At 39.4% G+C, this 17,483-nt stretch overlaps 1 protein-coding gene across 1 annotated transcript in view; it reads right to left on the minus strand.

The window, feature by feature from the left end:
* SGCZ (sarcoglycan zeta) overlaps positions 1–17,483 on the minus strand; it is a 144,255-nt gene that overhangs the window by 36,684 nt on the left and 90,088 nt on the right. The window contains exon 4 of the mRNA XM_018570874.1: positions 7,101–7,223. Coding sequence (XP_018426376.1) covers positions 7,101–7,223 — 123 coding nt within the window. The remainder of the gene's footprint in view (positions 1–7,100; positions 7,224–17,483) is intronic.

The raw sequence follows: 17,483 nt of genomic DNA on the forward strand, positions 1-17,483 counted from the left end.
TAATTCCAACATATTGACATCACAGCCTTGTTCAATGATAGAGCTTCTGTGTGAAATGGCATGTGCACAAAGATGACTTGGAATTGATGGTGCATTAGTAGTTCTGTTGAAAATATCTCCTTGAAATGTTATATTCTTTACAATGTTATATTGTTAAATATGTTGCATTCTTCTCTTTTTATCATGAGTTTTAGCAATGTTATGTGTGTATAGTTTAATGCCCTTTACGCCATAGCATTTTGCTAATATCTGTGTGTTTAGTGCACACTGTTGCACAGTGCACCTAGTGTGTATATCCATATGGCAGCCCAATTCTCCTCCCAGTGGCCGTGTGTTGCAGTGCTGCACAATGTGGGGTACTGCACTGCCGTGTGTTGTGGTGTGGTGAGAAAAGTAGTGCAAACATTACTTTTTTCAATGCAATACATGACATTGTGGTTCAACTCGCTACACTGCAATGCATGGCTGCCAAGAGTGCATTGAGATGACATTGAAATGATGCTAGGTGCACTGTGCCAAAGCGTGCACTAAACACATGGATACTGTGCCTTTAGCACAATGCTATGGTGTGAACAGGCCGTAAGTGTTTATAAAATTCATGCACAGGGCCGGATTTACTCCCCTGCCGCCCCAAGGCCAGGTTCCACAATATGCCCCCCCCCCGCGCCGCCAACCCCCCCTCCCCATCAATTGAGAATGGCAGGGCACATGTTTAAGTGAAATCCAGGTGTGCTAAGGGAAAAACATCTCTCCAGGTCAATTATATACATTACAAGGAAAAAAATGGGTTCAGTCTCTGATACGTATGCATGCAAAAGTAACCATGAAAAGGCAGAAAGCTAAATTCAGTCTCAGAACTTACACCTAAGGTTAATTTTAAGAGACTTAAAAAACAATAGAATTCTTTCCTGAAATAATACCTTCAACGTGGATGCAAAGGGATGTCCTACAATATTCTATAGAGTAGACTGAATGTCATTTGACATCATGTTTTGTACATAGTTTTTGAGAGATAAATCAAGCCAAGGGAAGAGGATTCTAGGAAATTCCGACCGACAACTGTAGACAGTTGCTATAAGTTAATTTTAGCAGCTCACCTGCTATTAACATTTTATGAGGAAGTAAGTACTAAATTAGACAAAGGAATACCAGTACACGTGGTGTATCTGGACTTTGCTAAAGCATTTGACACAGTACCCCACAAACGTTTAACCCATAAACTAAGGTCTATAGGTCTAGATGAAATTGTATGTACGTGGGTGGAAATTTGGCTGCAAGAACGGACCCAGAGGGTAGTGATAAATGAGTGATTCGCTAATTGGGCAAGGGTGGGGAGTGGGGTGCCCCAGGGTTCAGTCTTGGGTCCAATCCTGTTCATCTTATTTATCAACGATGTAGAGATTGGACTAAATAGCTCAGTTTCAGTTTTTGTGGATGATACAAAACTGCAGGGCAGTCAATTCCAGACAAGAGATATTCGCACTACAACAGGACCTAAGAAAAATTGAGGCATGTGCTACAAGATAGCAAATGTGATTTAATGTTGAAAAATTTAAGGTTATGCACATGGGAGTAAAGAACATGTGCGCAAACTACTACTTGCTACTACTTGGGGGTGTTACATTAGGGATGTCAGATATAGAAAAATACCTGGGGGTGCTCATAGATCACAGATTTGGCAATAGTAAGCAATGCCAAGCAGCAGCCATTAAAGCTAACAAGATACTGGCGTGTATTAAAAGAGGAATTGTAGCAAGGGATCAAAGAGTAATACTTCCACATTATAAATCATTGGTTCAGCCCCATCTTGAGTATGCCATACAGTTCTGGTCACTGACTCTCAGGAGGGAAGTGATGGAACTGGAGAGAGTTCAGAGAAGGACTACAAAATTAATTAACCCTTTCGCTGCCAAGCCCTCCGGAACATTATAAGGCCTGAGTTATGAAGACCGCATTCAATATCTGAACTTATTCACCTTAGAAAAGAGGCGATTAAGAGGGGACCTTATTGCAGTCTTCAAAATCATCAATGGGGACCACAATATTAGGAACCAGCTGTTTAATCCCAAAACTGTATTGAAAACCCGGGGACACAACAAGAGGTTAGAAGAGAAGGGGTTCAATCATAGAATTTACAAGGGGTATTTCACTGTGAGAGTGGTGAAAGTATTGTAACAAGGACACTCCACTGTAGTCCAGGTAAGTCAAGTAAAATGCAGTTTATTAAAGGGCAAACACAAAATAGCTTGCAGCAGCAACATAAGACAGTCCTTTATATGGCTCTGTCGCTTTCCACAGCTTCAAGACTCTCACACTGCTCACCCTTCGTGAGCCCTCACTCTGCTCTCTTAGCAGTCTGTACCGCAGGTCCTAGGGTCACCGACCTTCCTGACCTCTCCCCTCGTGGGCACTCGCTCTGCTCTCCCAGCAGAGCGTCCGACAGGTCCCTGAGGTCACCGACCTTCCTGACCTCTCCCAGCCACCACTGGCTGTTCCGTGTGCGTCCAGCACGCAACCAAGTTGGTCTGTGTGTTCCCTGCACACACACACAACTCCAACACTCCCCTGAGCACTGGGCTGGCTTCCAAATAAGGCTGCTCTCAGCCACCTGATCCAGCTATACTGGTCATTGGTAACACCTGGCCCCAGGACTGGAGATCTCATCCCACCCAGAGCTCTAAGAGATCTCCAGAGCTCCAGATCCCAGCTACATTTAGGAAAACCTGGAAGAACCTGAAAAGCCAGGTTCTTCCTAATAACATGCTTTACTTTCTGGACCCTCTCAGCCCCTTTGGCTGAGAGTCCTGGGTGCCAAGGTTGCCATCCTCCACCGTGGCATTGGCTTACACTGCCACAGTATGGAACTCACTACCACACTACCACAGGCGGTGGTATCCTATAACCTTGATAAATTCAAGAAACTCCTGGATGAGGTTGAACTGGAGTGCATTGGAGTGATAAAACATTTGTAAATTACTATATATGCAGGAGTCATAAAATGAAGGCCCAATGACTTCCACAGGCTGTCAGCCTTTCATTCAAGGCTAAGATGCAGCAAAATGTACTAGTCTGAACACAATGACGTGCAATAAATCTAGACTCAAGCTCATAATTCACTCATCCACACTAAAGAAGAAGAAGATGGGAACCTGCGGCTTGAGTCTTGCAAATAAATTTACTACACAATCCTCAGTTCTTATTGTCATTCTGTTCTACCTGTACATAAATGTGACAACATTTCTATGGAATTTCATAGCCCACAGAACACTTGATACATGTCTAAGAAACTAATTTTCTTGTAGTTTGTAAACTATTTTTTCCCGAAGTCACTAAGTATTTATTCAATATAACTGCCAGGACTGTCAGGACTGAGGATCGGGTGAGTATATCTTTTTTATTTTCTTCCCTAGACCAAAATGAGCAGTTAACACTTGCAGTGCAGGAGGAGCCCCACTGCAAGGGTTAATTTTTCTACAACTGTGAATTCTTTAAGTGGAAAGAAGAAGAATGTGCAAGGACAACATTTTATTATACACAATATGTAGGGAACAGAAACAAAGGTACAGAAAAAAGATTTAGCACAGCACTTCCTGGCAGCACTGCACCATACTGGTAAAAGGAAACGCTATGGCAACATTACAATCCTTAAGCAGCATATCATTTTGGCAAATGCAGTAATCCTAGAAACACAGCAAATCATATATTTGGTAATATAATAAACATTGGTTAAACATAATTTATTTTATAGCTTTTTAGTAACATGGAACAGTTTACTGATTTACATATTGCTTTAATATATTACTTTTAAATGGCAGTTATTGTGTTTTTTACATAATTCCCTTCTATATTATAAGTAGGAATCCAAAAATAGCATAGCAATTGTTGTTTTTTCAGGCAAATATGGACTTCAGTATATTTAGGCTCTACCTGCGAATGGGGCTGATATGAGCCTCAAAATTGCTCCACGAGATTCGTGCAATCTGTTGCAGACATTTACCAATTGATGATTGCACCTTAAGGTGCCCATACACTGCAAGATTCTCGTACTAGAATCGCGGGAAATCCCACGATCGTGAGAGAATCGTGCAGTGTGAATGAAGGAGCATGGTAGAAAACCAGCCGACAATCTTACGATTTTCGGCTGGTTTGAATGATGCTCGGGAGACAACATGAAGTCTGCATTCAGGTATGGCCATCCATAGTTAATAGCAGCCTGTGCGATTACTTGTAATCAGCCTGTGAATAGTTGTGGGCAGTGGCTGCTGCTATTGTATTGTACAGTGCAGATCGCACGAGTCTCATGGATGAATTTAATAGACATGTGCACTGGGAAAAAATTTGTTTTGTTTCGTTTTGATTCCGAATTTGCGTTATTTAGTTTTTTGGGATTCTGGTCCAAAATTCAATTAGTTCGGGATTCGGACAAAATTCGTTAGCGGAAGTCTGGGCGAAATTTTGTTTGTTGGCCGAAATTTCATTGCAGCAAAATGACATTAGAATTTTTTAGTCTGCAGAAGAGATAAAAATAAAAGTGCGAGGTTCCCCTCAATTGATACCAGACCGTTTAGGTCTGATAGGAATGTTAGGAGGGACCCCCCAAGTTGAAACAAAAAATTGTGCATGGGGTCCGACCAAAATCCATACCAGGCCCTTTAGGTCTGGTAGGAATTTTAAAGGGGGACCCCAGCCCCCCAAAAAGGAGAAAAACGTTGGGTCCCCCCTAACAATAATAAAATAAATATTTTCGTAAGTTTCTGAATGCCATTCAGCTCTGTGAGCCGAGGTGTCATACGAAAAGCATTGTGACACCTCGGCTCACAGACCCTACTGGCATTCGGAAACTCATGAATAGCATTCGGGAGTTCCCGAATGCTATGTATTATTTGACAGCTGAGAATGAATCTGTTTACTTTCGAGCAGGAATGTCATTTTGCGGCAAGTTTTCATCGGGTTCAGGTTTTTTTTATTGTGGCGGGTCGGCAGGCGTCGTGCATCGTGATTGACACTAGATTACATCGATGGAGCCATTTTTTTTTCCATTAAAGGATTTTATCAAAAGTCTGGACTTTTTAAGATGTTGGGGGGTCCCTCACGTTTTTTTCTCTCCTTTATGAGGTGGCTGGGGTTCCCCCTTAAAAATCCTAACAGACCTAAAGGGCCTGGTATGAATTTTGGGGGAACCCCACGCACTTTTTTTTGTTTTAACTTGGGGGGTCCCTTATAACATTCCTACCAGACCTAAAGGGTCTGGTATGACTTGGGGGGATCCCCACACTTTTTTTTCTTCTGCAGACTTTTTTCTAATGTCATTTTGCTGCCACAAAATTTCCTCCAACAAACGAAATTTCGTACAGACTACCGCTAACAAATTTCGGAATCAGAAATTTGGATTAATTTGCATTTGTTATATCTGTTATTCGGAATTCGGATACATCCAAATGTTCGAATTTCCGAAATGTTGTCCGAATTTCGATTCGGAACTAAATGCATCACACATGTCTAGAATTTATGAGACTAATGCGATCAGCTCCATTTGCAGGTTTGAATGGGGCTAAAGTGTATATAGAAGAGTGTATGTGAGAAGACATCCCCCTAAAGTGAGTGAAATTCTAATTTAAACAGTTGTCATCAGAACATAAAGTATGTTTACCATTTCAAAATGTCCCCTTTACCTTTTGCTCTATTAAAAACAAAACAAAATGCAAAGTAATGATATGCAAAGAAAATGATTTGCTCAAACAGAATTTTAAATCAGTGATTTACATCAGCAGGGTAAGAGGATGAGTGTGCCAAACAGGTTGCAAGTGAGTTCAGTAGATTTTTATTACTGTAATCAGAAGAAACAAAATATTGCCAACATGTTTTGAGGGCTCCCCAGTCCCCCTTCATCAGGGCTTAAAATGGTAGAAGGGTTTATTAAAGCTGACAATGAAAAACTGCACTGCTGGTCCACCAAATTGGATATATTTTAGGACTTCGCTGATAAAAAATAAAGATTTAATAGACATACTTGGAACCTTTGTGGCACTCTTACACTTTCATTTTACTGATGATTAACTGTCCACAGACCCACCTAGGCCTGATGGCACCCTGAGAGCAACTTACTTAAAAAAGAAGCAAAGACAATAAAACAAACAATTACTATGAGGTAATAATTTTTGGCAGAGACATGCACATTTCTGCCAAAAAAATTCCTCCTCTCTTCTTTAGCATTTCTCTATCTTCTATGTACACTGTACAGTGCATGTGCCATGCTGTGTACATATTCAGCCCATTCACAGCATCTCTAAGATGCTATGAATGGGCCGAGTGGTGGGGAGGATGCAACTCCTGTGTGCATGAACCCATCCAAAGGATGATGAGGACTTCCAAGTCACAGATGGCAGCAGCAGGGAACACAGCTGAGGACCAAAAATCAATTTGATGGTGCTAAAGAAGGGCAATTGTGCCATAATGTGCAAATCTACAAATTAGGGCAAACAACCCCAAACATTTGCAAAGCAGTTTTCTTCCACTTTAACAAATGTTCAGTGCTCAACCAACATTTTCATCCCCAAACACAACTACTTGTTTTTATGGCTATGAGTCATTTTGTTTAAGATGGTAACTGGGGATAGCAGTGGGTTAAACTTCTGTTATTGTGAAACTTTTTAAACTGTGCTAGATTGCACACCAATATTATGTGGTGTGCAATCACTTGGTTTAAATGTAGGCCTTCCTGAAATTCCTCTACAACCAATCCCACTCTTTGATGTCAAGATTACATAGTATTTTAGGACAGACAGTTAATTAAACGTAAAACTGAAAAGGCTACAGATTCAGCCTTATTGCCCAGATCCAATAAGTCCTAAGTTTGTGGGAGGGTTAAAGTTTTTTTTCTGGCATTGAAGAGCACTCATGGCAAAGTCTATATATGGCCTTACGACATCATCTTTGTTTCCTTTACTCATTTATGCCTTAACTTTAGTGGCATGTTAATGTGATTCTATCCTAAAACTGCAATACTTTTTTACATGCCTGAAATGGAGCATGAAGGTATCTACAAACATCTAGCTCAAATAACAATCTTTCCAATACACTGTGCGCTTGTAAACCATTACCTGTAACTCTGAGTCTGTCAGCACCAATTGTGATTTCATCCTCATCCGCTGAAAACAACATCTTTCCGTCCTCATTTGACTTTACCTCAAACCTTTTACACTGAGCTTCAACAGCATTTGCACCTGCATTGCAAAGATTTCAAAATATTACATTGTGTAATATAATATTTCTTTATTTGGTTCATCTAAAAATAACCATAATTGTAAAAATGTAGCAATAACAATACAACTATCATTTTTTGGTTGTTGCACTTTTTAACAAGCAAACAAAGCTTTGTGTGGCACCATTTGTGTGACAGCCCTTGGAGTAAATGCTTTACCTGATGGCATTTTAAAACATATAAACAATAAAAGATTACAAAACAATACCAAATTATTATTATACAGTTTATTCTGTTGTTTGCAGGGCCTAGCAAACAACATGTAAATGATAAAATTTTGAAGGACATGTATTTAAGAAAACACTAAACATTATAAAAGGTACAAGGTGATTTATTAAATCTGAAACCAGAAGAAGAAAGAAGAAAAGCAGGACAGTATCCACTGTTAAGCAATAGTTATGCAATGGTCCAATTTGTTAAGCAATGGTTCAGTTTGCCCCGGGTTTCAAAAATTTACCCAAAATGACACATTTATTAAATAAAAACATTGTTATTAGATGCTGTAATAGCAGGTAAATTAAAAAAGGAATCAAGATATGCAATGCGAATATTAAACATGCCAAACTAACTTTATGCTGGAAATTATTTGATTTCTAGTTATCACTTACAGGGTTACACACTTAGCTGCCGAGTGAATAACCGATCCGAAGTGAAGTGAGCCGAACGATGTTCGGCTATTCACTCCGGCTCAGCACAGCTGATTGCAGCCATACATCAGCTGAAATCAGCCATACATTGGCGGCCTCTTGGATCAGCTGAGCTGAAGCTCCGGCAGCTCACTCACTGCCGTTCGACATTTGGCTATTCTGCTCCGTGCCTCCGAGGTACTCAGCAATATAGCAAAACAGCTAGAGGAATGAAAAAAAAGGATGAAAAATGATTTTCAAAATGTAAAACAGGAAAGTTAAAAAAATATATATTTTAAAGAAAAGAGAAAAAAATTAAAACAATTGGGCAGAGCTAGTGGTGACAGCTAGCTCCGCCCAAATGTTTCCTATTGGATGTCACATGCCAGAGTCTTCTAGCAGGTCCCAGCCAATAAATAACAACTGGGCAGAGGCTGCTGTAACATCACGGTTGCCTCCGCCCAGTTGTTATTGTTTAATGACAGAGCAGCGTCCCCAGGTCAGTATCTCTGAGGAGAATACTGTATTATCCTCAGAGATACTAAGTTTCAAAGATCCTGTAAATAAAATAACCCTTCAAAGCCCAAGTTAAAAAAAAAATAACAAAATTAAGTTTTTAAAATTTTCAAACATTTAAAAAAAGAAAAACGTTTTAAAGGCTACTAAAGATAGGAGACAAACATACCACACTAAAATTGTATTTCACTCCTTGTATTTTGTGACCTATAACTAACAAAATAAACTGAAATTCCAGACATATATGCCCTATACATCAGGGCAAATAAAATAATTTATTATGAATTACTTTCTGTTAGCTACACTAATTATGTACACAATATTATTGTCAAAACTGTGAAACATGTGGGTTGTTTTTTTCATTTTTTTATTAAAAAAATAAGAATTTCTATATGCATATGTCACATCAAATTAAAGCCCATTTTGTCCTTTAAAAAATGGTTATATATATGTGTAAGTGCAATGCATGAGGAAGATGGAAATTACGGTTAACCAAACACATAGCAAAAATGGCAAAATTGTTCCGTTTCCCAGAAACAATTTTTTTTTCTGAAGCTGTGACACTAAGGGGTTAAACCACTTTTAAGCCCTCAAATGGCTGGTCATGTGTACAGTAGCATAGCGAACACAGATCAGTGCGTTCCAGGGCATTTGCATGCATTCCAGAGTGGTAGCTGCTAGAACGCACCGCGATCGCTGAGAAACTTCTCCCCGCATTTTGGGGTGGGAGGGGGCGTGGCGGTGCATTGAATTCAATGGCACCGCTTTCACGCCCCCCTGCCCGCAGTGATGTCAGCGTTGCGTTCCACTGCAAACACAAAAAAATAGAGCAAGCACTACTATTTTTTGCGTTTGCAGTGGAACACAATGCTGGAAAAGAGCAAGCCCTATTCTTTGCGTTTGCAGTGGAACGCAATGCTGGCAAAGTCTTGCCACACGTTCGATCGCACTGCGGGCGGGGCAGCGTGGAAGCGGTGCCATTGAATTCAATGCACCGCCACGCCCCCTCCCACCCCAAAACGGGGGAGAAGTTTCTTAGCGATCGCAGTGCTTTCCTGCAGCTACCGCTCTGGACGCACACGCTTTCGGTGTGAACAAGGCCTAACACTTGATCTCTAAGGTTGTGCATAACTCTAACCTAACCTTTTCATAAATGATTCCCTATATCATGGGAGCCTCTCTGCAATAAAGACATGAAAGTTCTGCTCCACATCCTCAAAAACCAATTTGCAATGCCCTTTATTTACCTATTGTGTGTTCATATTACATTCTGTGCAGAATAAAGCAGCATTTCTATTTATTTTGCTGCCTGAATTTCTAGCAAACTTCATAAAATGGCACACACCATATCCCCTTTTATGAAATAGCTATACCTGACCATTGATGATTGTTGCATGTGATATAATGAATAAGATAACATTTTGCAGCAGGACCTTGTGGATTTCTACTTATGGCTAGACTTATCTTTGAAAAAGCAAATTGCATAGTCTTACAGTTACATTTGAAAAGCACATCAGATATGGACAATGCACATATAAAACTTTTATTCTTCATTTTATTTAGTAATACAATGTTGATCGAGTGTATAGAAAGGAGATCACTTTGCTTCTTATTTACAGTTAGTATACAGTGTACATGTTAAATGTACTGTGCTAAGTGAGTTTGTAGTATTTAATTCCAGAAGTGTAATTCCAGAAGTGTAAACAGAGGTCAGCACGGTATCGATCTATACATAACAGATATACATTCCATTAACCACTCACTGCAACGATTATAGTGAACATGATGCCACTAATAACTGATGTTTTGTAAGGCAGATGCTCTGACAGAAGATAAACAGGAACATTGTAAACTGGACAAGGCTCAAGAGCCAGCTCAAATTAATGAGGCATTTTTATGAGGGTGTTAACGCAGCAATATTCCTCAAATGGAAGGCATTTGTGAGTTGATACATATCCTGTTTTTTTAGACCAGGATTAATGGGCAATGAATGAGTGATTAAAGCAAAGGATTCTCTGTCAATGACAAACACAGATAGAATATTTATTTATTTATTTCAGGTATGTATATGTATTTTGCATTTATAAAATGAGGGCATTACAACTGTTTTTAGTTTCATTTACTTAGGTGCTTCACACTATTAGTAATTTGACCTGCAGTATAAAATACAGCAAACAAGATTCAGTACGGCAAAAGGTCACCATACCAAGCGTGTCTCCCACTGTGTGCTGTGGTTCCTTCTGCTGGTCGCTATGTCACTAGAGATGTCATTTTGTGTCCAGTAGGAGGAACTACAGCATATTGTGGGGGCATGTTATCTGACATACCCATTGGTGTCCTATCGTGATGGCTTTGGTATCTCTAGTCTATACAAGAAGGCCACAGGGTCACCTTAAATTACTTTTTTGGAGTTATTTTAGTGGTTGTTAGGGTGCTTTTTAAAGGCAGAAATCAATTTATTCAAGGCGATAGGTGAATTGAGATCATTTTGACAAAGATGCAGCCAGTTGCTGATTCTGTGTGACCAAGCAGATAAACTGCCTCAGCTCAGACAAGAACCTCTGGCCCAACAAAGCACTGCTCATTTAAAAATATAATGGACAGATAAAGAATCTCACGGTGTGCAGTAAAATCATAGTAAGCAAATTCAGTACAGGAAAGGAGACTGCAAAACTGTCCAAGACCAAAGCTAGGGCTGGAGTTCAGCTTTAAAGATGAACTCCTGGCAAATCAAATCTTAACCCTTGCAGTGGGGCTACCCTGGTATTGCATGTGTTTCATGATCGTTTTGTCTAGGGAGCTAAAATAACAGAGTTTTACTCACCTGAACCATGATCCCGGTTGGCTCCTAGATTGGTCCTTCAGCCTCGCTCCACCCTGCTCCAGTGGTCTAAGGTCCTTTGAGTCCAAGACAGTGTATAGGATGTGAGGATGCCGAGGGACATACCATTGCTGGAGCAGAGGAGGAGCGAGGCTGAGGAGGCCAGTCTAGAAGCCAGCTGGGATTGTGGTTTGGGTGATTATAGCTCTGTAATTTTAGCTCCCTAGACAAAATGAGCACTTAACCCTTGCAGTGTGGGGGGTATTCCAGATTTTACTTGTCTGGAGTTCGTCTTTAAGGAAGTCAGGGATAAAATAGTATTTTTTAAATTAGGCATGTGATTTTAGCATCCTGGGCTATTTTGTAAATGTGCAAAATGTAACCCCTTCATGACTAAACTTGTTTTTAGTTTCTGTTCGTAAAGGACTGACACACTTTTGAAATTTTTGCTGTGTGATTCTTCCATGTCAGTAATAAGGTGCCCATACACTGCACGATTATCGTACCATAATCGTATGCGATCGTTTTTTCGTACGATAATCGAGCAGTGTGAACGGAGACGTGCGACCGTTTCTACTGTACGGTCGCACGTCTCCTGTCGAACCAGCATGTTCGAAAACCAGCCGGGAATCGTACGATTCTCGGCTGGTTAGAACGGTGCTCGGAAGACAAATGCCGAACGGGCCGGTGTGCGCACGCGCACACTGCCCGTTCAGCATTGCGGTCATCGGAAGCCTGCCCCTCAGGGGGGCGGGCTTGCGATGATCGAGAGTGCGATCTGCCTGTCCAAGATAGGCAGATCGTACGTTTTTTTAATCCCTTTACAACCATCGCAAGACTAAAGTCTTGCGATGGTTGTAGAGTGTATGGCCACCTATATTCAGATAGGTAATATACAGTAATATACAGTAAAATAGGACAGATAGGGCTATATATTTATATCACATGTGTACCTAACACCTCACTTAGGACAAATAAAAGATTACAAAAAGATGAAAAAACATAAAGAAAACACTTTTTCCCCAGGTTTGATTTGTAGTATTTTTTATTAGAAAAATAGCACAGCTAAAAATTGCATTAAATAAATTAAAGTGACATTAAACCCTCAGATTTTTTAACATAAAACAATACTGTAATGTGTGCCTTACTGTAATCCATGGTTGTTTCCCTTCTCTTTGCTGCTCTTCCTTTTAAAACTGTATCTGTTCTCATGCTTGGAGAGAACTTCCCTTTTCAGCAGACTGCCTTGTCTCACACGGTGTCTGTGTATAGGCTGTAACCTGAGCCAGCACTACAGGAAGAGGCCCTCAGCTGAAAAGGGAAGTTCTCTCCAAGCATGAGAACAGATACAGTTTTAAAATGAAGAGCAGCAAAGAGAAGGGAAACAACCATGGATTACAGTTAGGCACACATTACAGTATTAAAAAAAACACAAACAGGGGGCGCCTTTCCCGGTGCAGACAAATTTATTAAGATCAGGATCAAAGGTAGATAAAAAACATACTCACAAAATTCAGCATGATAATGATATAAAAAGTAAGTCCATGGACCCAACAGAAAGTCTATGGAAGCTGCACAATCGTGTCTATGTGTCAGCAGAGGAGACTGTGTGATGACGCGTTTAAGCTTTTCTGTGTTCATATCTACACATTACAGTATTGTTTTATGTTAAAACATCTGAGGGTTTAATGTCACTTTAATGTATTTGTCCTTTATTTGGATTTCAGAAATATTTCTGTACTTCTCAGCCTAAAACTAAAACCTAACATTTTGATCTTTTTTCTCTAAAAGCTAAAGCTAAAAGTGGTCACCTGGCATACAATATATAATTTTTAATGTGTTACATTTATTTTGATTTTTTTACACTTTATTTTATTTTTTTACCCGTATTTTTTTTATTTTTTACACTTTTCACTATTTTAAATTTTTTTTTTACATTTAAATTTTATTTATTTAACCATATCAAGCACTCATTGTGAATTGATCTCACTATTACTGTTTGATAATTGAATTAATTCATTTTTGGTTATTATTATGCTGCTTCAAAATTAAGAGCAGCCAATAATAACCTTAGTGACATTGATCCTTCAGCATTTCAGGATCAAATGTCACTAAAGGTTTTCTAATCGTTCCAACAATAATCAGAAACCTGCAACATTATTTCAGCAATAAAAAAACATGTATCTAAATGTTTCTATGGCTGAAAGTTTAGAGAAACAAAAAAGTCGGTATACATTGGGATTTCCCGGTATATACCAGCTGTCAGTGATAGCTAGAGCTGCAAATGTGCCTCCTGAAATTCCTGAAAGGGATTGGGTGTCTGAAAAAGCTTAACTCTTTCATTTATGATTCTCAGCAGTTACCAGCCTTACCAGCCTAAAGCTAGCCATACACCTTACAATTATCTGCAGATTTTCTGTGGTCAGATGGAAAAGGTGCAACAGATTCCTCCATCTACACTTAACTGTTTAGATGGAGTAATCTCCACCTTGGGCAATCTGTTGCACTTTTTCCATCTGACCACAGAACATCTGCAGATAATTGTAAGGTGTATGAGCACCTTTACAGAGACCCAAAAGGGTGAAGAGTTTGGAGAAAGCAGGAGAAGTGAGCAATCTAGGACAACATAGCTGAACTGAAAAGATTCTGCAATTCAGCTCACTTTCCAGTTCAGCTATGTTGTCCTAGATTGTTCACTTCTCCTGCCTTCTCCAAACGTTTCACCCTTTTGTGAATACCCCTGATATACCGGTATAGTAATAAGGTAGAAAATAGCACATGCCATTTAGTGAACTGTGAAATGAAAATTAGCATTAGTATGATGGAAGGCAGGGGAGGAGAGAGAAAACAGGGAGAGTAGAATAAGACAATGAAAGCATAGCTGAAAAAGCATGCAGTAAAAAGGATACATATAGTACATGATATATTGCTCTTCTATTTAGTTGTCACAGTTACTGGACTGAGAATTTTCCTATCATCTTTCTTTACTTTTAACCTATATTTGTACCTGTATCCCATTAGCATTTTATTTTAAAATACAATTAAAGGCTTTGCAAACTCTAGTACTAGTTCATTTTGACACAGATGGAGAAATTGTAATTATGAAAGATTTCATTTCTGGCACTGATAATGATAAATTAAATTTAGTTTCCAAGTCAGAGCTTTATAATTTGCCCTTGCAAAGTGTAATTTTTTGGGGGAAATGTAATATGTAGAAACATGTGCCTCTTTTATCCTTAACTATTTTCAGTCTATAAATACATAATCTTTATAAATGTGCAGTGGCTTTTGAAAATTTTTCCACATTTTAAGCAGCAGTTTATTACAAATGTATCAACTAATTACTTTATCCATAGCACAAATGTTGATAAACAAATATTTATTAGCCTGGAAACACACCATACCTGATCTGTTTTCCTTCAATTAAACTGTTATGTTGACATTATCATGCACATCAACATGAGTTAATGCATGTTTATGTGTGTTAATTTGCGTTATAATGCACTTTATGTGTTTCAATGTGTTTCTATTGATTTTAATGAAAAACAAATCTGGGGAAATACATAAATGTAAAGTGTGTTTTATTGATATTTAATTTTTTATTGCTTATAAATATTTTTTTATTTTTTTAACAACTTCTATTAACAACATCTGTGCCCGGAGTGCCATTTTAAAATGGTACAGGGACAGCAGCTATTCCTCCCAGAATACATTTTATAAATAGATGTTAAAATGACACTGCAAAGCAGAGGCTCCTGCAGGTCAATACAGACAAATGAGCTGGAACCACAACCAGCACTTAGCTTAGGAGCTGTAACAAACAAATCCTGGGCTTCTAAACTTGCTACACTGTGCTTCATAGTAGAGCTTGAACCAGATGCTTACACATAGGAGGGAATTTACCAGAATCTCGAGCAGTTGCCCATGCCAACCAATCAGCACCTCTTTTCAGTTTGCTCAGGTAAGATTTGAAAAAGAGACAGATACGCTGAATCCGCTCCAGATTTTGTCTGCTCCAGTTTTGATAAATTCCCCCCATTGTGTTAACTTAAATTGTATTGTAATTGAATAGCATTCAGATAAGATCAAGTTAGGTTGGTGAGGACTTTTTTACAGGTTTGCTATCACTAAAATTCCAAATTACATTGAGTTCACTTTCTTTTGGTGCTTACACAGTAAAAACAAATGCCATCCAGGTCATGAGTCTTCATTGTTGAGAAGTTGGGATAAATCTGTGAAGAGATTTATTTTATCAAGTCAATTTTATGTTATATATACAGTCATGGCCAAAAATATTGGCACCCCTGCATTTCTGTCAGATATTGCACCACTTCGCGCAGGAAATTGCTGCAATTACAAATGTTTAGGCATTCTCATGTTTATTTCTTTTGTTTGTAATGGTAAGGCACAAAAAAGTGGAGGAAAAAAAAGCCAAATCTGACACATTCCAGTAAAACTCCAAAAATGGACTGGACAAAATTATTGGCACCCTCAATTAATATTTGGTAGCACAGCCCTTGGAAAAAATAATTGAAACCAATCGCTTCCTGTAATTAGTTTCTTACACCTCTCTCCAGGAATTCTAGATCACTCTTCTTTCACCAACTGCTCCAGGTCTCTCAGATTAGAAGGGTTCCTTTTCCCATCTGTTGTTTTGAGATCTCTCTATAGGTGCTCTATGGGATTTAGATCTGGACTCATTGCAGGCCAGTCCAGTACTCTCCAGCACTTGGTCTGAAACCATTTCTGGGTGCTTTTTGACATGTGCTTTGGGTCATTGTCCTGCTGTAAGACCCATGACCTCTGATGGAGACCCAACTTTCTGACACTGAGCCCTACATTGTACCCAACTCTTTGGTAGGCTTCAGAATGCATAATGTCATGCACACAGTCAAGACATCCAGTGTCTGAAGTGGCAAAGCAACCCCAAAACATCAGTGAACCTCCACTATATTTGACTTTATTTTTGTATTTTTTTTCTTTACATAGTTACATAGTTAGGCTCCATTTCTTTTTCTGAAAACAGTAGAATGATGGGCTTTACCAAAAAGCTGAATTTTGTTTTGTCTGCCCACAGCACATTGTCCCAAAAGGATTTTGGCTTCCTCAGGTAAGTTTCGGCAAACTCCAAACTGGCTTTTTTATGTTTCTGTCAGCAGTGGGGTCCTCCTGGGTCTCCTACCATAGCGTCCCTTTTCATTTAGATGAGCAGAACAAATGGCAAACGCACTCATCAATTCATTACCAGCTTTTCAGCAAGGTGCAAAAAAGTTTCAAGGCACACTCACCAGCCAGCATGCAAAAAAAACCTGTCTAACCACTAAGGGTATAAGCAGAGGTTTAGATACACGTCTTCTGCAGAAAATGTGAACGCCGCACAGCCACGTCAAGGCACCTCCATATTGATTTGGTGCAGTGATGCATGGGGGGTCTCATCTGCCCTTGTGATGTGCGGGGTCCCTTGTGCATACCTGTGCCTTTAAGGGAGGTTGGGCTTCCTCCTGACAAACCTGCACCCAATTTAATCTTTTGCCCCATGTGCTCCAAGATGGAGACTCTCATAGTTTAAAGTTAAGACCACACTATATGGAGGTGCCTTGACGTGGCTGTGCGGCTTACACATTTTCTGCAGAAGACGTGTATCTAAACCTCTGCTTTTAACCTTAGTGGTTAGACAGGTTTTTTTTGCATGCTGGCTGGTGAGTGTGCCTGGAAACTTCTTACTGTTTTTCATTTAGATGGTGACGTATAGTGCGAACTGACACAGTTGCACCTTGTACCTGAAGGTCAGCTTGAATTTTTTTGGAAGTTGATTGAGGGTCTTTATCCACCTTTCCAACAATTTTTTGTTGCAATCATCGATTAATTGTTCTCTTCCGTCAACGTCCATGGAGATTAACTACAGCACCATTGACTGTAAATTTCTTGACAATGTTGCGCACAGTGGACACAGGAACATTAAGATCTCTGTGGATGGACTTGTAACCTTGAGCCTGTCCATGCTTTTCCATAAAAACTTGGAATGCAATTATTTCTTGCAATCTGGAGAAGGTGCCAATAATTGTGTCCAGTCCATTTTTGGAGTTTTGCGTGGAATGTGTCAGATTTGGCTGTTTTTTTGTCTCATACCAATACAAACAAAAGAAATAAACATGAGAATACCTAAATATTTTGTAATTGCAACAATTTTCTGCGCGAAGTGGTGCATTATCTGACAGAAATGCAGTGGTGCCAATATTTTTTGCCATGACAATATATA

The sequence above is a fragment of the Nanorana parkeri genome, unplaced genomic scaffold, assembly GCF_000935625.1.
Source record: "Nanorana parkeri isolate BGI_ZX_2015 unplaced genomic scaffold, ASM93562v1 scaffold1619, whole genome shotgun sequence".
In the NCBI taxonomy this organism is placed as follows: domain Eukaryota; kingdom Metazoa; phylum Chordata; class Amphibia; order Anura; family Dicroglossidae; genus Nanorana; species Nanorana parkeri.